This window comes from Corapipo altera, unplaced genomic scaffold (genome assembly GCF_003945725.1).
Source record: "Corapipo altera isolate COAL_440 unplaced genomic scaffold, ASM394572v1 1b, whole genome shotgun sequence".
Classification (NCBI taxonomy): Eukaryota; Metazoa; Chordata; class Aves; order Passeriformes; family Pipridae; genus Corapipo; species Corapipo altera.
The window spans coordinates 8,919,534-8,946,509 of NW_020884881.1; the positions used below are offsets into that span (position 1 = coordinate 8,919,534).

At 35.7% G+C, this 26,976-nt stretch overlaps 2 protein-coding genes across 7 annotated transcripts in view; one reads left to right on the forward strand and one right to left on the reverse strand.

Moving 5' to 3' along the window:
• The window catches only part of COG5 (component of oligomeric golgi complex 5), a 180,216-nt gene that overhangs the window by 22,246 nt on the left and 130,994 nt on the right, over positions 1-26,976 (forward strand). The window lies entirely within an intron of this gene.
• Positions 9,011-15,265, reverse strand: GPR22 (G protein-coupled receptor 22). 6 transcript variants are annotated; one of them, XM_027639847.1, is made up of 4 exons: positions 15,247-15,265; positions 14,640-14,892; positions 12,579-13,627; positions 9,011-10,620 (listed from the first exon to the last, which is right to left on the reverse strand). In XM_027639847.1, exon 4 carries the CDS (start codon positions 10,593-10,595, stop codon positions 9,294-9,296), a length of 1,302 nt encoding a protein of 433 aa, XP_027495648.1. In that variant the 5' UTR covers positions 10,596-10,620; positions 12,579-13,627; positions 14,640-14,892; positions 15,247-15,265; the 3' UTR covers positions 9,011-9,293. The 6 variants fall into 6 exon arrangements, with proteins under 6 accessions (XP_027495648.1, XP_027495647.1, XP_027495651.1 ...); XM_027639846.1 differs by lacking the exon at positions 15,247-15,265 and adding an exon at positions 15,040-15,094; XM_027639850.1 differs by lacking the exons at positions 12,579-13,627; positions 15,247-15,265 and adding an exon at positions 15,040-15,094.

The window sequence follows — 26,976 nt, forward strand, 5'->3', positions numbered from 1 at the left end:
TTGAAAGCTGAAAGCTTGCTGAGAAGACTGTATTAGATTGTGAAATACTGGCTTTTTAGCAGTTGAGAAAGAGGGTAGTCCTGGCTGAAGGCCTGTTCTAATGTAGTGACAAAGCAAAGACAATAACCACAATTGGAAAACAATGAATAAACACAAATGAGTGCTATTACAAGTATAGAGTATAGATATGAAAAATTTAAAATACTGTAGAAAAATCCATTACTGACTGGAACCAGAAAGACAGCTATCATGGAATAAATTTTTTAATGTACTTGTTTCCAAATTGTTCATAAAAATTTAGAATAGGAAGATTTTTCAGTAAAGCTCTTGCTATCTCTTTGGAGGCAGGGTAATTTGTTCTTGTAATCCAACAAGTAAGGAGGATGGTATACAAAAGTATTAAGTTCCCAGAGCCATTAGTTTTTAATACCTTAGTGAATGGAGAAGGCGAAAGTCCAACTTATGTTGTTCCAACATTCAGGAGGAGAAGTGGAGTATTTATGTTGAAATCAAGGTCAGGTAGATACGAAGCTGCTCTAGAAAAGTTGTAGACAAGTTGAATTCATTTGAAAGAAGAATTCAGGGCTGTAAAGCTGAATTAATGATAGTCAATTACCTTTTTATGGAAAATAGGGATTGTCAAGCAAATTTGTGTGTTTTGCTTAGTTAATTAAAGAAATTGTGTAGATGCATTGTAGATTTATTTTGTGTGCATAATCCTTTAATTTATTGTTCCCCTAAGTAGGTATTTAAATAAGCCATCTTCTCCTCACCTCACTGTTATTCTACATTCTTAGTAGATAATTTTGTTACTAGGGGAGCTGGAAAGGAGGAATAGGGGTAAGTAAGGTACTAAACTTCTGTAAAGCTTTAGAACTTGACTGCATTCTTGGTGGGATTCCTTTACCAATATTGTTTCTGTTCTTGCATTTATGCAGCTGTGTCAAGCAAATCTGTACTTCGGAAAATTGCATAGGGAATTGTGCTCTACAGATAAAAACATAGTTTTGTGGTTACCTGTGAATAAATGCAATTATACGTATCACAGTAGGAGATTAAATGTGCTCTTTTTCTTGAAGATTAAGACTGTAGAGGTGCATTCATAGGGAGAAAATAAAGGGCTGCAGAAGGGCTCTTGGATTAGCAGAGAAAGAAATTACAAGAGCTAAGGGCTAGAAAATGAGGCCTGGCAAATTCAGAAGTATAAAATAATTGAAAAATTAGATTATATAAACAGTTTCATTGTAATTTCTCAAGTAAATACTCGTTGTTCAAATCTTAAACATAATAACTGATTTTATTCTGTTAATTTCTAGTTAAAGGGTGAGCCAGTTCAGGCTAAAAAATCTAACCAAATAGCTAAAAAAAGAAGACTGAAGACTAATCTTTGTTCAGGTCCTGGATGGGAGGCAGTATCCCTGTAACTGTCATTTCTGTCTTGCCTAAAAGATCATTGAAGGTGTTACTGTATGTAATAAAGAGTAATGAGAAATGTAAAGTAAGATTTCATTCTTCATGGAAACAACTTTAAAAATGAGCTGTTTTCACAGAATTTTATGTACTCTTCTCAGTTATGGTTTGAAATGTAAAGTAATCCAGTTGTCTTACATGTTTACCATTTGGGTCCAACCTTCAGGTATCCACAGGCATTAAATCTGATTATCTCAAAGGTGTTATCTTAAAGGTGAACTCTCTTCAGCTGAAAACCAGCAGGGTCTCATATCTTTTTCCATGTAAGTTCAAGGAAAGATATGAAAATCTAACCTCATTAAAAGAATGAACTTCCCATTATCTTGAGAACATACTGTTTCTCTGACAGGTCTGCAATTCCATGTCCCCCAGTTTTCGCTGACCTGACTTGCAAACTAAAGATGCAGTAGAAACGTGAAAAAAAATTTGGCCTGTAACAAAAAAATTGATGACTGAAGTAAGTCATTCCCACTTTTATTCTACTTAAAACTGCTCTGGAATCTTCACTGTACAACAGAGGCAAGATTTTTTAAAAGCTTCTGAATACATTAATCTTTTTAAAGATGTCTTTAAGTTGTCTTCATGTGCTTCATGTCTTCTTTTTTGTACTTCATCAATGTTTGATGCAACTGCAGATGAACTGTACAGCTCCTTTTTATATTTATGGACATATAATGTCATACGGTCGAAATTATCAATCTTAAATGTTTGTTCCTGATTAAACATAGAAAATGAAGTGATTCACTCAATTTGAAAATTTTGTGTGATTTGATGTTTGCTTGGTAACTGTTCAGAAGATGAATTTTTAAATAAATTAACACTTATTGTTTCTATTACATGCAAATATACTCCTAGAAAGTCTGTTGTCTCTGAAAAAAAATCTCATGAACGCTTCACTTACTGATGGCAGTAGCATTAAATATGCTAAATCTTATTTTAGCTCCATATTATGTGCAGGTTTGTGATATTTTGGCAAAACACAAAAAAATTAGTTTTCCATTAGCATTCTTTTTTAGGTTTGGTATGCTATTGTTGGTGAACCAAAGAACTGTGTTAAAACCTTTCCTTTGCCCACAGGCTCTTTTCATAGAATCATAGAATGGGGTTCGTTGGGAGCAACCATAAAGGCCATTTAGTTCCAGCACCCTGCCATGGACATGAACAGCTTCCACTAGACCAGGTTGTTCAAAGCCCCATCCAGCCTGGCCATGAACGCTGCTAGGGATGGGGTATCCACAGCTTCTCTGGGCAACCTGTTCCAGTACCTCACAGCCCTCAGAGTAAAGAATTTCTTCCTAATATCTAGTCTAAACCTTCCCTATTTCAGTTTGAAGCCATTTCCACATGCGCTGTCGCTCCATGCCCTTGTAGAAAGTCTTTCTCCAGCTTTCTGTTAGGCCCCATTGGTACTGGAAGGTGCTCTAAGGTCTCCCTGGAGCCTTCTCTTCTTCAGGCTGAACAACTCCAACTCTCTCAAGCCTGTCTTCATAATAGAGGTGCTCCAGCCCTCTGATCATCTTCGTGGCACTCTGGACGTGCTCCAGCAGATCAACATGTTTATTGTGTTGGCACCTCAGAGCTGGATGCAGTACTCCAGGTGGGATCTCGTGGATGAAGAGTAGAGGGAGCATCACCTACCTTTGCCTGCTGGCCAGATTCCTTTGATGCTGGTGAGGCCAAGGATACAGTTGGCTTTCTGAGCTGGAAATGAACATTGCCAGGTCATATCAAGCTTCTCATCAACAGTTTTTCACATCTTTTGTTTTGTTCGTTCTTATTCATTGATAGATCTCACTTATTAGCTATTAGAGCTGTTAGCAGGAGTAATAGATCTTCCTCATTATTGTTAAGGTGTTTTACAATAGCGGTGCTCACATTCATCTGTTTTTTTGTGATGATACATACACTGCAAATAGTGTTCCTTTCCCGTTTTCTTTTGCCTTATGCATGTTTTCAGCCCATAGTAATTGCATAGTGGTGCACAAAGTATCACTGATATTTGTAATTTACTAATGTGGGAAGCTGTCCTTTTTTAATTACTTCTCCCTTTTTCCTTCTCTATTTATTTGTGACAAGGATTTATGAAAAACATCTGAATTAAGATTTGGAAGAAAACCATGGTACATAGTAGCAATAGGTTACTGTGCTTTCCCCCCCCCCACTAACTGATTTGGAGTTTAATTTGAAGAAAAATCTCACAACAGATTGTGAGAGATCCTGGTACAGTTAAAAGTAAAACCGTGCTAATATTGCTTTGTTAATAACAGTCTGACATAGCCAGAGTGACAGATTTTACAGCAATGTTGTTTCACCAGTGACACTGATTTGTTTATCAGATACAGTATCAAGGTAAACTGTTGCAATATGCGGTAGGAAGTTAGAGATCATATTAGGGTAACAGAAACCGAAAGTACATTTCCAAAACCCAGCTTGAAAAGGAAACAAGAGTGTGCTGTTTGCCAACAGCTTTGTGCTGTCAGCCTGCCTGCCTGCTTGCCTGGCTGCGCAGTGTCAGGAATCAGAATGGCGATATACAAACACTTATATTCAAAGGATATAATAAATTCAAACTATTAAAAAATACGTTTTAATAATTTCAGGTTCTGTACCTATCACAGAACTTTCACTGTGAATCTTCTGTTTTTTTCATTTTCAGTGAATTCCTTTTCATTTTGTGAGAGTTTCTTTGTAAAATATGAAAACAGCTGGTACAGAAATCTATAACATAAATATACAGGAAGATATTTCTTCCATTCTGGCTCAATTTATAATAATCACTGAAGTGTAATTTTAGCAAAGAACTTAAAGATCTTTAATGATATTTCTCCTCCAATGTATTACTCTACAAAAATAATTAAATTGAGATAAAGAAGCAGTAATTGAAAACATACTGTGGTAGTGAAACACACTCAAAGCATCCAGACTAACTGAAATTATCTGACTAAAGGGAAAATTCAATAGCGTTTTTTTTTTAATTTATCACTGGGAGCAGACACTGAATAACCTTTCAGGTCTCTTCTTGTAATGCATGCACTCTGTATATCCTTTGTACTCAGTAAAATGTATACTTTATCTGTAGGAAAAGAGGTAGTAGAATAATGCATGCCCTTGTTTTGTCTGTTATCTGTGTATAATTTTTTAAATCAAAAGCCTTTGTTTGTCTCATTCTCCCCTCTCCTCCCAGCAACTTTGGCACAACCACGTATCACACTCCATGATACAAAGATAAGTTCTTCTTGTATTTTTGTCTGTTATAATCTAAAAAATAGGGTTAGCATTCTTTCCACAGAGTTGCATGTTGCCCTCCACTCTTCTGTGGTCCTGATGACCCATAGCTGCCTTACAGTGGTTCTTTCTACCTTCTGCCCTTTTCCTCTTCACCTGTTTCACATTCTTCTTATTTAACAGTTACTAGCTGTGAGTGATTTTGATTTTCCTGCTAGTCAGTTATTATGTGGTTTTTAGTTGTTTGTTTTTTTTTTTCAACCTTCTCCCAGCAAAACAAAACCCAAACCTTGTGTTTAATTTTGCTTCTTGAATTGCACAAGTGTTCTATGAAGTAGAAAAGGAGAAAGTAGTAACAGGCAGATTATTCTTTCCTCTTGGTGTAAGACAATGAAATTCAGTGATATTATGGCAGAATGTGTGAAGTGGGAGTGGAATTCAGCTGTTACAAAGCTGGAAGGTTTTAAGACAGAAGCTGATTGTCTTTAGCTATATGTTGGAGGTATTTTGTTTGACCAGTAGGTGATGGAAGAGTAATTTAATGTATTCTAGGTTTTTTCAATACTGCATTGAAACTTTGCTAAAGAATGCTGTATTCTCTCCTTTCAAAAGAGTTTAATGGCAATTGGCAACTGAAAGTTTCTTCAGAGGAAACAAACACATGTCTAGAATTATCAAAGAATTTTGGTGACTAGCACAAACATTGATGTTGAAAAGGAAGTATTATGTGGACTGAAAATAGTATATGTAATGGTTAACATAGTAGAAAATTTTTTCCTTGTGTCCAGGTAAGTCCTATGTCTTGTTGAGTATATTATTTCATTTAAAAAGAAAAAAAACCAAACAACAAAACCCGAGGTGGTTGTGGGAAAGATAAGATGTTTAAGTCTATGCATGGTGGGACACAGTGCTTGTCTGTCCAGTTCAATGATGCTCTTATCGAAAAGTCCTCTTACAGATATAAAATAGGTACTAAAGTTGAGCCTCACTTTTGGTGTCTGTGGATATATAGTAATTATGTGTTACGTACATGTGTGTATTTACGTAACATTGAAGGGAGATGCATTGATCTGATGTGTATCCAGATGCATACATTTTTAATCTAATATATTTAGAAAACACTGAAGTGACTCCTATTCCCCTGGCACTAATAAGTAAACAGAACTTCTGTCTATGTAGCAGTGCCTTGTAGTCCATAAAAATTGTTGCCTACTGGAAACTAGATATTTGTGATGTATTTACATTTCTGTACTACTGGTTTGCGATATACTAGTGTGTGGAGGTGTGCTTCTTGAATATTCTAATAGATACTGGTACTGTACTCATCTTTTTTTTTTTTTTTTGTATTTTCAGTGTGGGATAACCTCATTTTACAGTGCAAAATTGAATGGAAATGCGTTTGTAGTTAGAAAACAACATAGTAAGATATCAGCTAATACTTCAGGGACAGAGAACGTGTGGAAGTTGGCAGTGCTTGCTTGTGCTTCTGAGATGTATTTGCTGGAATTAATATTTTTGTAGTCCTGTACAGTTCTGCTTGCCTTAGGCTGAGTGGTGTGAAATGTAATTGAACTAATGACTCACTGTGGTGAGATCATTTTTAAGAATGTAGTGGGCTTCTGATTGTACAATACTGTGGCATGTATTTGCCCTTTTTTCTCCAGTGATGCTGCCTCTTTTTGCATTCTGTTTTAGTCTATCTGTCAAGCACCCACAGCACACCTTCATATCCCTCTCAAAATCCTCTTCTATGTCTGTAGGATATGCAGTGTGTCTTCACTATTTACTCTTTAATTTTGTGTGTTTGGGTTAAATCTGTCGTGTGGTATAGATCATGTACGATTCTGTTTTGTAATGGCTTCTGTTTGTATATAGGATTGCACGTATCCTTTCTTATATTGCTCCCTGCTGTATGCAGAATTTTCTTCTGCAGTCCTCAAAGTGTACTCCAACATGGTATAAATCCATTTTTCTAAAGTTTAATGAAGATGAAAGATAATAAATGCAAGAATGAACTTGCTTATATTCTTATAGGCAATCAGTGACTGTGATCGACATAGCCTTTAAAACTGGACTTAATCTCTTTGATTAATTCCTAGGCTGCTCTTTCTCTTTGCTATGAAGTGCTTCTTTGTTGCATCTGACTTTCTAATGAATGAGCTTTAGCACTAAACGTGGGGTTCTTGAGGATTTATTTGATTTTAAAAAGTAAAGTCATATTGTCAAGAAACCTTTCAAGTCTGAAAGCTTTTCTTGCATGCTTATTTCAGATAGGGATGTAAACTTATTTATGTTTTGTGTTCATTATGATTTCTCTTTTCTTTCTTTTTAAATAAATGAATAATGTTTTTGATAAAAGAATGCTTTATTGGAAATGATAAGTAGTCAGTGAAATCATGTTATGCCATTAACCCTCAACATCCCACTTTCTCCTCCTTCTGGTGTTCAAAATAGAGAGAATAGCTTGAAAGGGAAAGGAAGAAAAGCTACAAAAAAGAAAAAACCAATAGTTTCTACTTAGGTATTTTGGGTACATTTCTTCTCAGAAGAACTTATTCCCGAAAGAATGTTTTTGAAGTGATAAGTGTAGAGCATATGGGGAAAAAAAAAAAGCTTATTGCATAAAACTTCTGCAACCTCTCAAATAAGGATTTCAATTCTTGTAGGAAACTAGAAGTAGCTTAGATGAAAACAACACAGTAAATGGATACAGTTGAATGCAGGTATCATTGGACTAGTTTTCACAGAAAAGCCAGTGAAATTATATTTGAATATATGTTACGCAGTAATTTCAGCTAATCAATTATTATCAATCAGATAAAAAAATTTCTAGGTAGAATTTGGATGATCATAAGTGGCTATTCTTTGTAGAATATGGAGCTGTAGTATTATTTTTTGAGTGTTCTATCTTGATAAGCTAAAGCCTGAGCCCAAGTAAACTAAGGTACGTTACAAACATTGGGATTTTTTTAACCACAAAACCAGTTTTGGCAATACACATATGATTAATAATTTAGGAATGTAACAGAAAAGAACCTTTTGTTCCTGTAAAACAACACTTTTTTCGTATATGCAACTTCAGAAAAATGCTTCAGAAATCCTCATTTTCTATGTAATAGTTTAGTCAAAGTAGCTCTCATATTCAAGGCTAGGCTTTACTTTTCTTTTTTTGTGTAAGCTAGTACTTATTGAGAATTAGCCTTTTAAGTGTACTGGTAGCTGGTAACACACTGGTCAGTATATGTAACAAGACAAGTGAAATCATGCTCATTGATTTTGCAGTTTTTTGTTTTGTTTCCCTTTCCTCCCCCCCTCCTTAACTGGTAACTCGTTCAATCAGTGTAGCCACTGTTCATTGAAATTATGAAATTTTTAAGGATGGCATGGTGCAAACAGCTTGTCAAACTTGTTTGGGTGAATATCTTAATTCTTGCTTACACTGTTAGGATGGTGGTAACTTCTTAATGTTACTTGACTCTTCAGTGCAGGTTTAAGAAGAAATAGAAAAAGAGAATATAGAAGAAAGGTATACCATGGCCACCCAGGGAAAACAGGAGTAGAGTAGCTGGCAGTATTGGTGATTGTAACAAAGTAGTTGCATAGCTAGAACTGAACATCATTGAAGGAGAAGTAAAAATAATAAAAGAGTTATTGAGGGCAACAAAAATTATCATCGTCTTTAGCTGTGGCACTTAACAGCCATATCCTTCTACGTAGATGGATGAAAGTGATTGAAAAATCTCGGTATAAAAGGTCCCCATGTCACACTAGAGGTCTAGCTAAACCCTTTCAGCTTTGCATAGGAGTGTTGGTTGGTTGGTTGTCTTTTAGCATCAAGCCCAGCAACTTTCTTGTCTGTGTTTTTTTCCCTCATTTCACCTGTCCTTTGCCCTTAACCCCTACTGTATAATTATTCAAATGTAGAAACTGTGGATCTGAGATTGTATACACAAGACTTTCTACTTAAAAATACTTTCAATTTTTGGACGAGCATGAGTTTTTTCCCTCCATATAAAAAGTAACTGATTCTAAACCATTAACTGAAGGACATCATGTAAATGGCTTTGTCTGTACGTGCATGCTAGTCACATGCTGGAGAAATTTGAAATAAGAAGCTGTCTAAATATGAGGTCAAAATGTGTCCAGGTTGTAGCTGCATAGCATTCAGAATACCTCTGATCAATACTATTTATGAGTTAAATTTAAATATACCACATCATGCAAAATGTTGTATTGGTGCTCTAGAAAAGTATTCCCAAGTGCAATTTTTCTTTAAAAATTCCTTTATACTTACAGAGAAACTGAGCCATACAAATATTTTTAAAAGTTTGCACTTCTTTAAGGCTATTTATTTTCTAAAAAAAGAGGACTTGAATATTTTTGACAAATATACACATGGTGTTACGCTAACAAACAGCCATGCAACATATATCTTACGTAATGAAGAAATTGAATATACAAGATCTAATCTATTTAACATACATATTGAAAATATACAGTCTCGCCAATAGTTAAAAAAGTTTTTTTTCTTATTTGGCAGTATTTTTCTACAGTTTGTTCAAATATTCCGTTTGATGTGTTTTGGTGAATACTGAAATCTAGTCAGTGACAACCTGAGGTACTAAACATTTCTGCCTTACTTCGTTGTCTTCAAAGGTAATCTTTTTGTTCCTTTTAGGCTCTATCCATGAATTGTGTATTACAGCGTTATTTGGCATGGGATCTGCTTCCACTATTGAAACCACTCGCTTTTTCATCTTACTTTTCAGAACTTTCTGAAACTTTTGCCTTGTGAATGCGTAAAGTAGAGGGTGAAATATAGTTGTTCCATATGCCATTACTAGAAAACATAATCTCAACTTTACCAAAAGGTCACTTGGGCCCAAACATAAGATGGTGGTGTTTAAAACAGAGATGGGTGTCCAGCAGAGAAGGAATGTTGAGATAATCAAGAGGGACATTCTGAAGACTCGCTTTTGCCGTTCCCGTCGCTCCCGGTGCCGTTTTACAGCTCGGCGCAGAGCAATTATGACAGACACAGAAGTCCTTACACCAAAGACAACATTTTTCCCTCCACCGCCCTGGGACACATCTGTAGTCTCATGCTGGGTGGTCAGAGAAATAGTTTTTTTCTTTCTGGCTTTCTTCTTTTGTCCTGTTGTAAATCTTGTACCAATCCGAATATTTAGGGCCTGGAGTATTTTGGTGTATGTAATTAGCATTACTACAACAGTGAAGAAAAATATTGGAATCTGAACGAGAATGTGGTAGTACATTCCTAGTTCAGTGTGGTACTCGTTTGTACTCACACACAGAAGTGTCTTATTTTCCCAAGTACTTGCGCTTCGAAGACTGAAAAAGTTGACTTCAATGAAAGGAATCAGGAAGGAAAAAAGTGAAATGATCCATATTGATGTCATTAATATCACAGCCCTTCCCATGGTCAGAATTCGATTGGCGGGTTTTACGGAGATGTCGTATCGGTCCAGGGTGATAGCAAAGACGTTGATTGCAGTTGAAACGCTTGCAAAAGAGACACAAGCCTCATGGAAGCAGCAGATGAGAGCAGTGTTACTCTCCAGTGAAAGCAGAAGGATAACTATAGTTAGAGGAATACATCCCACACAAATTATTACATCAAGTACATGAAGGTTCATTGTAATTATGTTACTGACAGAATTGATTAAGTTGGATTTCATACAGTAAAGTACCAGCACGGTGAGGTTGCTGCCAAGTCCCAAAACAATTTCTAACATCAGAAATCCAGTGAGAGAAACTTGAAAGCTTAATGGATATGACAGTGGTCGGTACATGTTGGTATCGATGTCATCAATGGCATCTCGAACTGTAATGTTAGATTCAGACTGCATGTTGACTTCCAGAATGGGGGAGAAACACATTCTTTTGTTGCAGTTGGTTTTTCTCCTGAAAGGTGAAATAAAATATGGATCTATTTGATTTCTTTTTTTAACACTTATTTTAGACAAATCCTGGGGAAGGAGGAGGGAGGAAAAGCAACTATTCTTACCAAACTCTTCATTTACAGTATGTTTAGAGCTTTAGTTGGCATGGACTCAAAAGCCTGAGGATCTAGAATAAGATCTTTCCTTTTAAAAAGAAAGCAGGATTTGCTTAAAAAAAGAAAAAAAGTGAAAAGCTTCCACTTAAGGAGGCAAGGCTTTGTTTATAGTGATGTGGTTTTTCACAAAAGGCCCATTTGTTGAATTAACTGTACTTGTGCATAGCCTTTGTATTGCTTTGAGGGTCATTTTAGGAGCAGGTTGTTAAGTATTAACAAATTAGTGCTCAAGATCATTTTAAAAAGCTCTTGTGGAAAAAGAAAGTGATAGGAATGTGGAGCACTGTTGTTTATGTATCATAAAAAGAACATTTTAATTATTTATGCCAATTTAGCCACCTCTCTCTTATGAAATTTACAGTTGTGTTGTGGGCTGAAATGGAAGTTCTATAATTCAAGAGATTTTTACAGAGCTTGAAATTTTCTGATCACTTTTCTCTTTTTATTTTTTATCTGCATGTATGATGCTTACCACTGCAACAATTTTATATAAGTATATAAAATTTCAAATGCAAAATTTATGTGGGTTTGGGGAAATGGAGTTTATTATAAAAGACTACATTTCCTTTTTCTGATTTGAATATTCAATTTCTTCAAGAAATAAGCACCTACATGGAGTGGCTGCGTATTTAATTTTATTCCAGAATAGATTTAAGAAAATAATTTTAGAAAATAATACTTAGAAAAATGTTCCTTTTGAGTTTTGGTTTTGATTTTTGTTTTGGTTTTTGTTTGGTTGGGGTTTTTTACAAACTGCAGTTAAATCCAGCAGATTTACATACATAGCATGTTTCCCTTAGGAATAGGTGAGGTTCAAAAAAGTAGCATTTGTTACATTAGGAGATTTTTTATTTTGTGGCTCACCTGCTTTGTTTTACACATGCTGGTGAGTTGTAAATGTAGCATCTGCATGTAATACCTGATGTTTGTATTGTTTATATTGTCAGGCAGCTCTTGAGTTTATAATTGAGAAGTTATTCAATTTCTTGCTATGATACTTGAGGGTTTATTTTTTTTTTAGGTAGCTTTAAATTTAAGAGGGGATGTATTTGGCATGAAAATAACTTTGAATGCCGACCTTTGTTCTGTTCTGAATACATTAAAATGGATAGCACTAAGGTGAACAAAAATGAGCTCTTTTAAAATGAAGGTGTGAATTAAGCACACTTGGGATACAGTATGCAAATGGATTTCATCTGCAGTTCTGAAAAGCCTCAATTGAACAATACTATTAATTGTAAATTGTATGATGAAAATTCTTGTTATTCTTCAACAGCTATTTCACATGTGCCTTTTAAATAAAAGAAGATGTAAATTAGAATGTATTAATCTCAGGTGTGAAATGAAACAAAAAGTATTTCAAAAGCTTTGTTTCATTTCTAATTTAGGCAACCTCTATTCTGTTTATATTAACCCTCAGGAATACAATCTCCTCTGTGTATGCTGTCCTGACTGTGAATGGATTTCAAGAAACCATTCCAAATGCATTGCTGGATAAGTGAAGTTCTTTTGTATTAGCAAAAGCCAGGAGGAAATCAAAAGCAGATCTGCTAAAACAAATGACAGTCTCACCGTAACATTATGTCAACTGAAATTTTGTGAAAACAGAGAAGTTCAGATGTGCAGAGTCTTAATGAATAGATTAAACATCACCTCCTTGCTGCATTGATTCTATTTCAGTTAAATAAAAGCAGAAACGTGAAGGCAGGGAGCTCATTTACCCAGCGCATCCATCGCCTGTCTGGGTAAGTCCCTGCTCCCTGCAAGAGCTGAGCAGAGGTGGGGGCATGGACTGCCGACCTACCTGTTCTCTGAGCCTCAAGGGCCTTTCAGATCGTGGCAGCAGCTTGTCATAAATTGATACATGGTGTCACTGAGAGATTTTTGACATGTAACCTGGAAATCAAGTGGTAGCTGGGCTCTTATTTCATTCCTTGCAGGTTTTTTTTCCTTTTTTTTTGTTCCTGCAGTTCAGCAGCAAAAAATTCTGATTAAACACGGGGACTTCTTAATTGCCTCAGATACTTCTACAGAGCAGGGCATATTCTGTGTGTCTGTTCTGAGTTTCAAGCCAGCAATAACAAATAAACCTTCTTTTAAGTGATGTTAGTTTCTTTCCCCTGTTGCATTTTGTAGCAGCCTGCTTTTATTTTCCAGGTTTAAAGAGAAATAATTTCTGATCTCTGTTTTCAGAGTGCATGTAGACATCCTTTAGTTTATGGTTGCGTATTTCTTTCTGTAATATTCCTGCTCATTACTTTTGAGTGATGGCTTAGTCAAAGAAGTTGCTATACATCATAAAATCCAGTTCATGTGCTTTGAGAGTAACCATGAGTTACCTAATTTGGTTTATTTTGATTTAAGGAGAATACATAGCATCATAAAATTGAGGGAAAAATATCCATTAGTCATTATGACAAATAAGTTATTTAATGAGTAGTATAGAAAAAACTTGGTTAAACCTTTATTCAGCTTGCTGGTGAAGTATGCATATTTTCCTTTTGAGATTTCATGTTTCATTGTCTCTTCATGCATCAGTAGTTTCCACAATTCTGGTTTTAAATTATAAATCCCTCTTTAAGAAATGCTCACCATTTTAAGAATCAATCATTGCACTCTTCTTTTAATGAAAATCTGAGCAGATGTGTTAGTCTTCCATGTATATTGTTGAAGTGTCATGCACGTAAATGGTAATACAAGTGTGTTCCATGTTTTGTTTCTAATTCCTTTATGTCTTAAGAATACATTTTAGTGATGCATCCTGCTGCTTGTAGGTCATACAGCTACAAAGATACCCGGTCAACTGCATTCTTCATATTGTCAGTTGTAAAACTGAATTAGTTGCTGCATGCCCTTGTGAAGGGGAGGAAAAAAAAGGTTAAAAGTAGGGCTTATAATTTCAAAATAAAATACTGCAAGAATATATTTTCTAATATCACTTAATTCATGAATAACAGATCTCTAAAATTGGACCTTACAGATTACATAGAAAATCAGTTAGTGTGTTCTCTATTTGCTAATAAAATCATATTCTTCCTTCAGCTTACATGAATTTAGTTGTTTTGGACAAGTTTCCTGTTCTCCGGACAGTGCAGGTTACGAAAACCCCTGACTAGAAGCAATAACTGTTGGATGTAGAGTGTCTGTGACTACAGCTAGAAAATGTAGTTTTATAGCTCTGGTGAGCAGGTAGTTTATACATACAACTCTCTTGTCTTTTAATGAGAAACTGAACACAGTTAATGAGCCTTATAGGAAATATGCTTTTGGTTAATTTGCACACTGCTACAATTTCCTTTCTGGAAATAAATGTTTAGCAAATCCATGCTCTTAGTAAATGGCTTGAATATACAGGGTAATGAAAGAAATGAGTTTAAAAGAAAACAACAAAAAAGGGAGATTTCTTAAGCAATCAGAGATTAGTCATATTAGCCAACCTTCATAAAACAATAAGTATACACTAATTACAGACTGTCTGATCCTTCGAAGAGTAACTGAATAAATCTGAAACATATTTAACTGCCAATATTTGGAAATACTGCCGAGGGAGGAAAAACATATTCCCAATTGCATTATGTGGTTGTTTTCCCAATACTGTATGAGCTTAAACTGTACTGCCTTTATGTTGTATGAACAAAACAGCGTCTTAATATTCTATAAGACTTAAATACAGAACAACATTTTTCTACCATTTGTATTTTTAATGGGGAGGGGGAAATAGCATTTGAATATTTCCTGGCCTCAAATATAACAATATATCAGTACTTAATATAAGTTGAATCTGATCTCTTGCTTTTTTTCTCCTATTTTTTAATTTTGTTAAATGTTGCTTATTCTGTATACCATAATAAGGAACAGATCTTACCTCCACTAAAGATTTGGTAAATTCTCGATGCAGGTGAAGCAGTTCCAGGTTGGAGGGATTCATTTTGTTCACTTGTTAGCAGAGTAGAAGGGAAAGAGGGTAATAAGCATATCTTCAAAAAATGACCTTAATGAAAATTTGTGCCTGTACTGTGCCATTGTTTCAGCATACTGCTAATGTATACAACTGCTTTAGTTCTGGTTTACAGGCTGCTGCAGTCTCCCACTCTTCCTACGGTAGAATCAATAAGCATCTGAAAATACATAATGAAAGTAATTTAACATACTGAAGGCTTCTTGTCTCCAGAGACACCACTGAGATTCAAGCTTTCTAAAAAAGAAGAGCAGTGCTTCTGAGAGGAAAGCTTGCGATGGGCAGCTTTTGCAGAATGACAGCCTACCTTGTCGCTTCTCCTCACTGCAGAGAGATGCAGTGCATTCACTAATTTTGATTGGTCAGTGATGTTGGGCTTAAATTGTGCTTCATATATGGGATTGATGCCCTCCCTCCCCCCGATTTATATAAGGATTCTTTTATAAAAGGACTAAATTTACAAATGATTTATGAATTCTGGAATATATTAAGGGTATGCCTGTTTTATTTTTACCTTTTCACTCTTTACTTTGTGTACACTGGAAACCACATGACACTGAAAAAAAAAGGATTAAACGTTTATTACTTAAAAAGCTTCCAACAATCTATATTTGAATTTGCCTACTTTCCATTTCTGAGGGTTTTTGGTGGCTTGGGGTTTTTCCAGTTTTTGTCCTAAGAACATCTCTGAAATAATACTGCTTCTTTAAGCCATGCTGAATCTCATCTTGCATGTTTGTATGCAAGTGGTCGCCTAGGTCTTCTGTTCAGTAAATTATTTTCAGCACAACTTGGTACCTGCATGTATATTAGAAAAATTAATGTTAGGATTCACAGTGATTATTCAGACCCTTAAAATGACTTGATAATTTACTTAATTCATGAATCAGAAAAAAATGATTTTTAGGATCCACCACCATGTACAATGTATATATAGTAGTGAATGTTGTTAATTTTGTTGAAATGTTAACTTCTAAAAAATATCTTGTATGTTCCTCATGAATTTTGCTAAAGACTTAACAGGTTTTTGTAAGGATGTCTTACATGATGTTCTTGACCTTCACTTTGGAGGGGGTGTCTTCAGTTTCACTTCGTGTTTCATAACTTATTTCTGAATCTGTTCTATCAGTATAAACAATGCTCACAACCACATAATGAGAAATGTAGCACAATATCTGTTCTGACTAGTATTTGGCTAAATAAACCTTGGGAATAAATTCAGTATAAACCCCAAAATAATATTTTTAAAAATCTGTTTGCTGAAACAAGTAGTTATAAATACCTGAGTATAAATTTTTTTATGGATAGTGTTTAATCTCAATTGAGTATGGGGAGTGTGGGGCTTTTTCTTTTTTTTTCTTGTTTTAAAAGATTTTTAATTTTTAAAAAACATTTAATAAAGTATTAAATATTAAAGTAGGGTTCTTAAATAAGCCTTTATTAAGATGGCAGTTTGGGTCAAATTTTGATGGGCTCCTTTGTTTTTAAGTTGTTAATGCAATTATAAAATGCATTAACATGTGTAACTCAGACATGTTTATTTTTTCTCTTTATTTTTCGGACATCGGTCCAACATGTTATTTACTTTATTTATTTTTTAAGATGGCTGCATATCCATCTATCATGCTTCCTGTTCTATCCTCCTTTACATTCAGAAAATATGTAAATAAAGGTTGCAGAAACTTTGAACGAAGATCAGTAGGTACCAGCTGGCTGTGCTGAGTAGCAACTGATCGAGCCCTTTGAACTGTCCCTGTATCGTCTGCCTCCCAAGAGCTTGAAACCAGTGATACCAGCATAACTCTGAAGGGTTGATGTGATAAAGAGGATTCCTGAAATGGAAGCATAAATACTAATATATTAAAGAGGTTTACTTGCTTCACTTTCAGTATGACTTAGGATAAGTAAGGAAGCCTGTCTAAATTCAAACAGATGAATCTTCATCTCCCTTTTTAGTTCTTCAGTGTGTGCCTGAACAAAGATGGAGGTATTGGATAAACTGTACTGTTAGGAAGAAAAAGATGTACACACGGAGGAAGATTGTAACAGGATTTTGGATACAGCGTGGATATGTGGTTCAAACACAGGCAAAGGGGTCACGAAAGACTACCTGCATACCAGGAGGTGATATTGTCAGAAGTTTTATCTGCAGAAAGTGTTTGAGAGAAATGATAAGGAGCTGAGTTGTGAACATATATTAAGCTTGAGTTTTCTGGAGAGAAAATCAGGAAAAGAAGCAGTACCATATGGAGGCAATCAGGAGTAGGTGGATGGGTAGACATGCTTATAAGCCATTGCTGTGCAGATGCTAGTTAAGATAGTGTGAACAGATGACATCATCCTCAAAGGGTAGATAGGGAAGAGTGGGCAAAAAGAGCCATGTGCAGGCACCCAGCATAAACAGAAAAATGTGCTGTTCTTATACCTGTTTCTGTGTCAGTACAGAATGGAAGAGAAAGAATTTGCCTGGTATTTTGGCTTTTAGGGTAGTGAAAAGTGAGGTGAAAGGATAATGAAAAGAGAAATATCAGGGAACAGCAGGAGTCCTGAACCAGGAGACTGGTGGTGAAGGGTCTTAGGACTGAGCATGGCAACACAAGGGGAGAGGGAGACCCAGATGGTGACACAGAATAGAGCTGTGAAGGGTTGAGGCTGCTGGGTCTGATGTGGGGGGAAAATAAATGCAGAGGCAGGAGCTTGAAGCAGAGTGGAGTATAACGGAACAGAGGCAAGTGCATTTACATAGACGACCAGTACACAGGGGTAGAGAGAATGGCAATTGCCATAGCATACACCCCTGTAGTACTTTTAATTCAATTCAGGAGTCATAATTATCTGTTAGAATATGTTCTGTTTTGCTGAGAGCAGGAAGTCCAAAAATATGGAAGTTATAGAGTATTTCTTGGTCCTCTTCCACCTTTTCTCTACTGTCTTACTTTCCACACAGAGGAAGTAATGTCCTAGCATTGACTGTTACTGCATTCCAAAATGGTGGCAGGTCATCTGTAGATCTGGAGGTCTAAACTTTGCTGGAGAGTTGCTAAGATCACTCTGAATGCAGCTTCTTGTATTGCAGTGTTTTAAATAAGCTTACTTTGTTAAAAAGACTCATTAGGATCACAAGGTCTAGCAGGGCCAAATGAAGTACCCAATTCTAATGTTTGCTATCAAAGTCCTTGATTTTGGAGCTTTAGCATTCTCTTAATGCATTTTAGGCTTTAACTTTACATAAAACCTACCGCAAACTATCTTAACATCCAGATATCCTGGGCGTTCATGAAGATCTTTATTGGCGCAGTTGGGAGACTGTGTCTGCTCACTTCCCTTGTTCTCTGCACTGTTCTTTTTTCATTTTCTGTGATTATGCCCCCTGAATGCTTCAGCAGCACTTTCTTTCTTTGTACTGCATGTCTTGTTTCCTAGCCTGAATCTTGCTGCTCATTTGGTGACTGTTTAGAATTTTACTGCTTCTGGGTCTAAAAATGTTGTGTATTCTCATATTTGCAAGAGACTTGGGCTCCTAACTCATACAAATTTTTTAGTGCCACATAATGTCTTTAGAGCTTGAATTACTTTTGAAAATGGATATCAGGTGATTTTGGACATCTTACCCTGGGATTGTTGTTTAACATTATTTACATGGTGCATCTGCACAGTTCCAGCTGGATAGATCCTTCTGTACTTTGCACTTACCTACTCTGGGCAGTGTGATGCCCAATTTAACACAGCTCTTCTGGATATTTTATGGTTTATATCTATTCTAGCAGCTTGTGATCCATATCTAAAACGTGTTTCTATCTTGTTGCATCTTAGTTTCCTCAATAGTCAGTTGCAAAGAACTTTGTTAATTGTTGTTGAAAATCCGTGTCAAGGAAAAAAAGCAGTGGATAATAGCTGTTTGGGTGTTGCACTGATGTATCCTTGTTATCCTGAATCTGTAAATGTGTTCTGCTTTACCTGATACTGAAATTATGGCTTGCTGGCCTGGATCATATTGCAGCATGCTTTTATGTTGAAAAGGTGTAAATCTGATTCTCGTGCAGTACACAAGTTCTAGTCATAAAGGTTTTATTATTATTTAAGAGTGATATGCTGAATAGATGACAAAAAAGTCTGCTAGAATTTGTATATAAGTACCATTCTGAGTCAGATGATAACAGTCTTTTCTTTCTTTTGGCACAAGTACTTTATTCTCATTTCTTTATTCTATCAAGAACTGTTCTAAGGCTGTTATTCCTTTTCTGTAGTAAAGACTGACATCCACAAAATTAATTTTCCGTTCAATGTCCTATTCTTAATGCTTATTTTTTCTCTCTTATTGTTGATTGCCATACATCTTGCTTTGTTTTGTTATTTTTCTGTAATGACTTATTTAGGTTGGGTTTTGAGTTTTTTCGCCTTTCTTAGCTCCATATTTCCCTTGTCAGGAAACAGTCTTACACATGGGACATTGTTGATCTCGATTTCTCCATTTTAGAATTACATCCATAGAAAAATCTGGATTTTCCAGATTAATTATAGGTTGTTTCACTGTGCTTCCTCTTGTATTTGCGAAGATGAAGACCTTTGGAAGCAACAAAAAGGCGAGTATTTTTACACTGATATTAAAATATATTATACATAAACCATAAATATAAAATTCTATAATAGTATATATATTTTGTATTTTTCTATGTAATGTATATATATTCATTTTTCAAGATGCAGAGTTTATGTTAGCACAGCAGCCTGAGTACGGAAAAGTTAACTACTTATGCCACGAAATAAGAATGTCTCATAAGATTCATTTGGGTTTGTGTAATTGTTAGGCATAGGTTATTTGTTCAGTAGTATTCCATGTTAGTTCAGCTGTTGACCTTTTCAGCACTGGAAGGTTCTGTACTCATGAGGAAATGTGTAAGTTACAGAATGCCCTTTAGCTATTTAGACTGAAACTGTATCTTCTTTTAGTTTTGCACAACAAGGTGATACCAAAGAAGAATTGCAAAACCAGTGCAATTCAACCAATTGCAAAATCATTCATATGGAGAGAAAGTATCCTTTTCATATCATAACAATAAATTTGGTTAAGTGATATAGCTAAATCATAGTCTTGGTGTATTATTGCACAGTTATTTCAGTGAAAAGAAAAAAAAGTATTATCAGTTATTCTCAGGAACAAAATATGGCTGGTATATTTAATAGTAATTTAAATAACATCAGTCTGACTCCAGATTTTCCCCATGGAGGTGATTTGTCCTCTAGTATAAACATTCATAGTTAACGGTGCTGCATCTCATAGTAGTTATTGGCAAATGTTTAACTAACTGTAAAATTGAAGATTTTTTTTCATTTTCTTTAAAAATTGTAATATTGCTGTGAATTTAGTTTTCCCTGCATTAAAATTGTGCTTTGACTACTCTGAGAATTTGAGAGATTTCTGTTTTTGTAAAATATTCTTAACTCTAAGTTGGCAATTGCTACTGAGTTCTAGTGAGGGTTTCCATATTATAGAAAGGCTTTGGGAAGTTCTGGCATAATATGATTTGCATTGCTTTGAACATACAAAGAAAAAAACCACCTACTTGCATTGTGTGAGCTTGTGCAAATGTGCCTGAAAGAACATTGATTCCCAAAGTTGGAAAGTAGTTTAGCATGGTAGCTGGAGTGTGCTGGAGCTGGAGTCCTTACCCTGTGTGGCTGTAGAATGAGGAAGTATTGCCTTGTGGTTTGAAGGCCCAGATGGTTGCTTTCTTTGCTTTCATCAAGATATTTTGTATGTTGGAAGAAGGATTTGGTATTATTCCCTGCTGCTGTGTGGCTGTGTGGCTGTGTCTCCAAGTCGTAGCTCCTGACAGCTCTGTGCTAGTGCATCGCAGATCAACATCGATATAGACATGTCAGTAAGCTTTCTGCCTGGCTTATTATAGTGCACTGGGTTCACTGGTAGCTGAGCTTAAAATGCAGAGTTTAAACTTCAGGATCTGGTTCAGGATTCTCCATCAGATATCCTTGCTGCTGTGAATGTCATGCCTAGCCAAGTATGTGGGATGGGCAGCTGGAGCAGCACTAGATACCCCGTTACAATCCCCTGATGCAGGGGTTGGGTTACAAACCTTCCTGCTGTAACAGCAATTCCCTTATGTGGAATTGCTAATTTAAAACAAAGTGACAAAAGACGAGGTTTTTCTGTAGAGTTGTTCATCAGAGATCTTGGATGGACTTTGCTTCTAGTAATTTTTTAAAATTGGAAGGGAGTACCATTTTCTTTTAATTAAGACAAACTGTTCAGATGGCATGCCTAGTAGTGACAATTCTTCTAGCTGAAATTAAGAGACAAGTCTTATGATCTAAATTGCTCGTTAGTAAAGAGTGAACACAACATGAAGAGGTATCACATAAATTGTGTCCCTTTAATTTTGTTAAGATCACCCACAGTGTAAGGTTTACTACTAGGGTGACTTTATACATTGCAGTTTTGCTCAGCTCCTTGGCTGGTTTGGTTTGAAGAGCTACAAAAACCACGTGAAAAAGATCCAGTAGGCTTACTACCCTTAAAATCAAAGTTCAGTGACCACACACAGTAACTCTGCATGTTTCCACATAATTACAGTGACAGGAGCATACTTTGCTTTCTTCTGACAACAAAATAAAATCTATGGATGGTAGTTAGATTCCCTTTCTTCTTGTGAATGACAGATCTAAGTGGTTAAAACTGTGTCAACCCCTGCATCCGGTTCAAATGTAGGAAGTTGTTCACATCAGTCTGATAGAGGTGAACTAAGTTAGTGCAGTGTGTTGGATTCACATTTACTCTGTTAAAAAAAGTACTTGATTGATGTGCATGTTGATCTAAATTGAGATTTATGTTGGTATCATGTTCAGTTTATTTTCTTTCTTCCTCTCTTGTTTGGGTTCAGTCATTTTCATAATCTGTATCCATAACACAGTTTAATTTTTTTAATTGATTATTGAAAAATACCTCTTATTTTCTTCAGTGAATAAGTGAAAGAGAAATATAATACCCATCATATTTTCTGGGGTTTTTAAAAACATATATATTGTAGCTCTAGAGTCTAACATAAATACCTAAACTATGTTAAAATGCATGCATATGCATGCATATGAAGAGCTAATTTTGTCTGTGAAGCCTTTCAAATATCAAGGGTTTTTGTGCCTAAACCATAGTTTCAGGTTTTTTCCATCTTCTAAAGTATTTTTAACTTCACTGCATAATTGTTGTCTTTGAAATCACTTACTGTAATACTGAAGCAAACCAGAGCTTGTATGAAAAATGCTTTCATTTGCTGTTTTTTGGGAGAAGGCTGAGAGCAGTAGTGTCAGTGGTATGTCTGAGAAAGGAAATACTGTTTTGTTTTGTATGTGGTTGATGCCTGGAAGTGGCTTTGCAGTCATTAGGCTTGAAGCCTACATTTTGTTTTGCTAATAAAATCCTGAGAAATTGAAAGTGGTTGAAAGTGTCACATTTTTATTACACTGATGGATGTTGAACAAATACATTTATGGAGAAAAAACTTGTCAAATTCTTCATCAGCCTTCAGTGATGGTCTGTGTAATGAATTAAAACATGTAGGTAAAATGAGTTGCAGTGGTAGGAGCTATGAAGTGTAGTTGGAGTAAGAAGGAGGAAGAATGATTTGCATTATTTCTTGTACCTTTCAAGGTGAGAAGCTTCACTACTGCTAGGTAGGCTGGCAACTCTTCAAATTGATAGCTTTGGTTAGGAGCTCCTGGAGGAACAGTGGAAGATGGAATATAGCAACTGAAACAACCGATCAACAGGAAAACCACGTGAGTTATTACAGACTGACTCTGCCTGTTACCATGCTGTCTTTCTAAAAAAGAAATTGCTGTTCTGATACAAGTAGAGGTCTTTTCTAGTTCTCATTCTTTCCACAGTAGATATGGTGCCCAGTGAGAAATTACTCCGTCTGAGAGACAGCTGGATATTGAGAACATTATTTCTCTTATTAATCAAGCAGATTAGTTTTAATGTGAGGAAAGAATGAAAGGAAAGGAGAGTCTGCCCTTTGAAAGTGGTTACTATTTTAAGCTTGCTCGTGGTTAGATTGGAAATGGTTTTCTTTAAAGTTGTTTAATGTTGTAAAACCTTTTCTGCTGTCTTGCTCTTGAAGAAGAAAGAAAAACTCAGCCAGCCTTTGCTGTTCCCCCCCACCAGGGCAATTATTTTTTTCCCTGCAATTTTTTCATATATTCGTCAGAAACTTATTTTGTTCACCACCATCAAAAAATTCTAGGCATCTACCTATTTATTGGATTCTCGCTAATACCCTATTTAACACTCCCACTCCAAAATCTTTAAGCTGGCATTATCACAATAAGCAATACAGGTCTAGGGTAGAATACTTCAATGGGGATTTTCCGGTGGTTTTTGAGTGCATCTGTATGTAAGGACTCTGTGGCTCTCAGTTAAATGCATACCCTGATAAATGTTACAGGCTGTGATGATAGCAAGTACTTCAGACAGTTTGTGAGAGTATAAAAGCCACTCTCAGTAATCTTGAAGCCTGTAGGCAAAGCAGCTATTGCAGTGTACTTTGTGGCAATAAAGATTGATATTAGACACAGAAGTTTTGTTTGTATTCAGTACCCTTAATCTAGAGCAAATTTATATGGACAGTTAGAGATAGTGGATTAACATTTAAACTAAGGATTTTAGCTGCTTGTCCAATGTCCATGACCGCAGTGCCTGAGCATCCTGTATCTGCTTCATAGTTTCTCTTCGCATTATTCTGTTTTGTAGAAAAACAGTTCAGTTATGTGCTAGAAGCCTAGGGCGGATCTGGAAAGTCTGTCTGTATTTCATGAATCTACCCAGTCTCTATAGTACAAGACCAATTTCTTTTTGAAGAATGCACAGACTATAGAAATTTTCCACATTCATTCTCTTAGCAGGTCTTTAAGCACAGATTTTTTATGTCTAACTAGACAAAGAAAGTTAAGCCAAGGCACTGCTTTGGAGTAATAAGGAGAGAATTGGGTTTTGAGTGGAAAAATAGTTCATGTATCTATCTCTCAAGACATTATTTTTTCTAAAGTAAAGTAATGTATTGGCAAAGTCAGAATATAAATTATTTCTTGCACTAACTTTACTTCTATCTAAATTGCTTTAAGCCCTCAACTGCATTGGAAGGGGGGTAGAAGAGTGAAACAAACCTCCAGAACATGCAAATAATTAATGAGATTTTAAAAAATGTATTGATGAAACACTATAGAATTCTCTACTTCGTCATCCAGCTTTTTGAAATTAAACCCTCCCCTCCCACATCTCTAAGGAAACAGGCCTTGCAGTATGCATGGAAGATTATTAAACACAGGACAAAAATACAGAGACCTGTTTGGAGAATATTTCACCTGAATTTTGACTTTGGGGAGTTGTTGCTTCCACCATCAATTAGTAATTTAAAGGTAAATATACTTGATAAACAAAACTTATAAACATATAGGACCTGTATGTTAAACAAATCAATATTATGAATGGAACAAACTGGTTATAGTGGTTTTATGTTTGGTACTTTGGGTTATGCTATCCTGAAAAAACCTTTTCAGTATTATGTAAGTGCTTTGTATTTTGGTGCATTTCTGCTTCTCTTATCCTTCCCAATGCCACCTGTATCTTACATGTTTGTGTGATGTGTCGGGAGGAAGAAGAAAAGGCGCCTATTTAGGATGAGCCAGGCATGGAGTTAGTAGCATGAATATTTGATGAGAACTAAAGGAGTCTCACGCAAGGACAGGGAAGTTGTGAGAATTGCTGTAAGGGTGACTGAGCTGCCCTTTATGTAGGCTTCATATAGATCATTTTTTTAATGATCTTTTTCTATAAATGGACTAAGAGTGTTAAATTTTATGATCACTTTTGTACAAAACTACTAAGAGCTTGACTTGTAAACCTTGCTTTAAGTTTTTGGGGTTTTGAAAAAATTCTTCAGCAATATCAATATTTCTTCACTTTAGTATCACAGTGTAATTCTGTTGGGTACAATTGCCATGTATGGCAATTTGCTGGATAGCATCCTGTGATCAGCTGGGCACAAAATTGACTTGAGTAGATTTGCACATCCACAACACAAAGAAATGAGAATGCAAATGGGATTGATCCCAAAAATTTCATGGACCAGCAGCTGCAGAGAGAACTGTGGACTGTAGAGAGTCCACATAAAATTGCTAATCTGTAATTTTAAATCTTTGTTTAAATCTGTGATTACGATGCAAAGTTTATTTTTCTCTTTCTGTGCTTGCCTGAAAGCGTCTGTATTTTCAAAGTATGTTTTAAGATTGCCGAGAGCTGCTAGTGGTAGATGATGAAGAAATGAATTCACCAAATCACTAATCTTTTTAATTTTTTAGATTCTTTTTAGAAATACATCCAGCTGATATAATTTAATATTCTGTTTTTGTGCAGAATCTTGGCTAATGCATCTGTTGAATGAATAAATAAATGGGAAGAAATGCAGTTTTAATTCTGGCAAAACCTATTTTTATTTTTTGCTTGTAAAATTGGCAGTAATATTCTACTCTGGGATAGCATTATTGGTTACTGACACAGTGGAATAATAGTAGCACTTAGAAATAAATTTGAATGTGGTTGAATTTTTTAGCTTGAGCTTTTATTTATTATTTTTAAGTAATTTTAACACCTGCAAAAGAATACAAGATTCTGGTTTCTCGTTTGACAAATATTATACATTCACAGATTAATGTATAGCTTCTAATCTCCACTGATTACTATTATCTAGGAAGTGCTTGTTAGATGTTAAAGCTGTGAACACTGAGCAGGTCATAGATTGGGCCAGCCTGTTCTTTGACTGAGGCTCAAGAAAGCAGCCAGGCAGCTATTGTTTTACCCTCTGAAAAAATGTATTCCTTTGACTGCCTTTTGTTTTTTGAATTCCTACTGAGTTAGTAATTTATTTATTTGTTTTGATATTTGAATGATATTTAATGAGCTTTTAATGAGGAAATTCTGTTATGCTGCTTGTGAGAGAAGAAAATTGTATCCAAGTAGTTTTACTTGCAGTACCCAACTTTGTGCTGTTCAGTTTAGCTGATAAATACTGCTCAAAATGCCTGCTGTGTCCACCTCCCAAGGCCTTCTCAGCACTTTTCTGGATCCTCTACCAAACCTGGGATTTTGGGGTGCTGATTCAGCTGGCACAAAACACTCTGGGTTGCTCTTGAGGAAATCTGTGATTGCTTGACTTGATTAAAACTGCTGTCACCACTGCCACTGACAGGCAGCGCTCACTGTGGGGCTGACTTGTACAGCTGAACAGTGTGCACAGACTTGTTATCCTGTAACTCCTGTGATACCTATACCATGGTTATATTTCATGTGAATGTGTATATGTATATAAAAAAGCATACAATATTTATAAAATTGACTTAATTCTCTAGAAGTGGAATGAATGTGCACTCTTTCTGACAACAGAAACAGTGTAAGTGTTGCATTCTCCTGATGGAGATTCTCCAGTGCATAATGCATTCTCCAAAGTGGAATCCTACTTGCAAAAAGGTACCAAGAAGGAATGCTGGATTTAAGATAATTTACCCTTATCCCAGAGGCTTTCCAAAATGAGCTTTTCTCCAAGGATGGGCCTGCTGCAATGGCAATGGAAAAATAAGTTCAAGCCGTAGTTTGAGTGGATTTTGACTCTGGTTTTATTTATTTGCACAATGGTGATAATTTTTTCTCCTCTCTTTCAATTACCAAAGTCTTTCTTTTGGTGTTTCTTCTGCTTAAATGTGTCAGAAGTAGTATCATTATTTGTGTGAGGATTGGGAAGGAGAAAAGACAGACACAAATCTATTTACAATACTAGAATCAATCTCTACTGAAATATAGATTTTTGTACAAATGAAGTAATGTCATTCCTGTCTTTTTTATGTTTTTAACCTGAAATAATATCATAGAATCATAGAATCATGAAGATTGGAAAAGACCTCCGAGATCATCAAGTCCAACCTTTGACCAAACACCACCATATCAGCTAAGCTACAGCACTAAGTGCCATGTCTGGTTGTTTCTTGAACACTTCCAGGGATGGTGACTTTACTACCTCCCTGGGCAGCCTGTTCCAATGCCTGACCACCCTTTCATTAAAATAATTCTTTGGGATTTGGGATTTTCACTTGTGTAACCAAGCTGGTTCCTAAAGTTTAAAAAAATTACATAGTTGAAAGCATAAGAAAGTTCCTTTCTTCACCTTTCCCACTTTGGTAG

Excerpts from the sequence above, each read along its gene's own strand:
- GPR22 (XM_027639847.1), bottom strand. The coding sequence starts at position 10,595 with ATGTGTTTCTCCCCCATTCTGGAAGTCAACATGCAGTCTGAATCTAAC.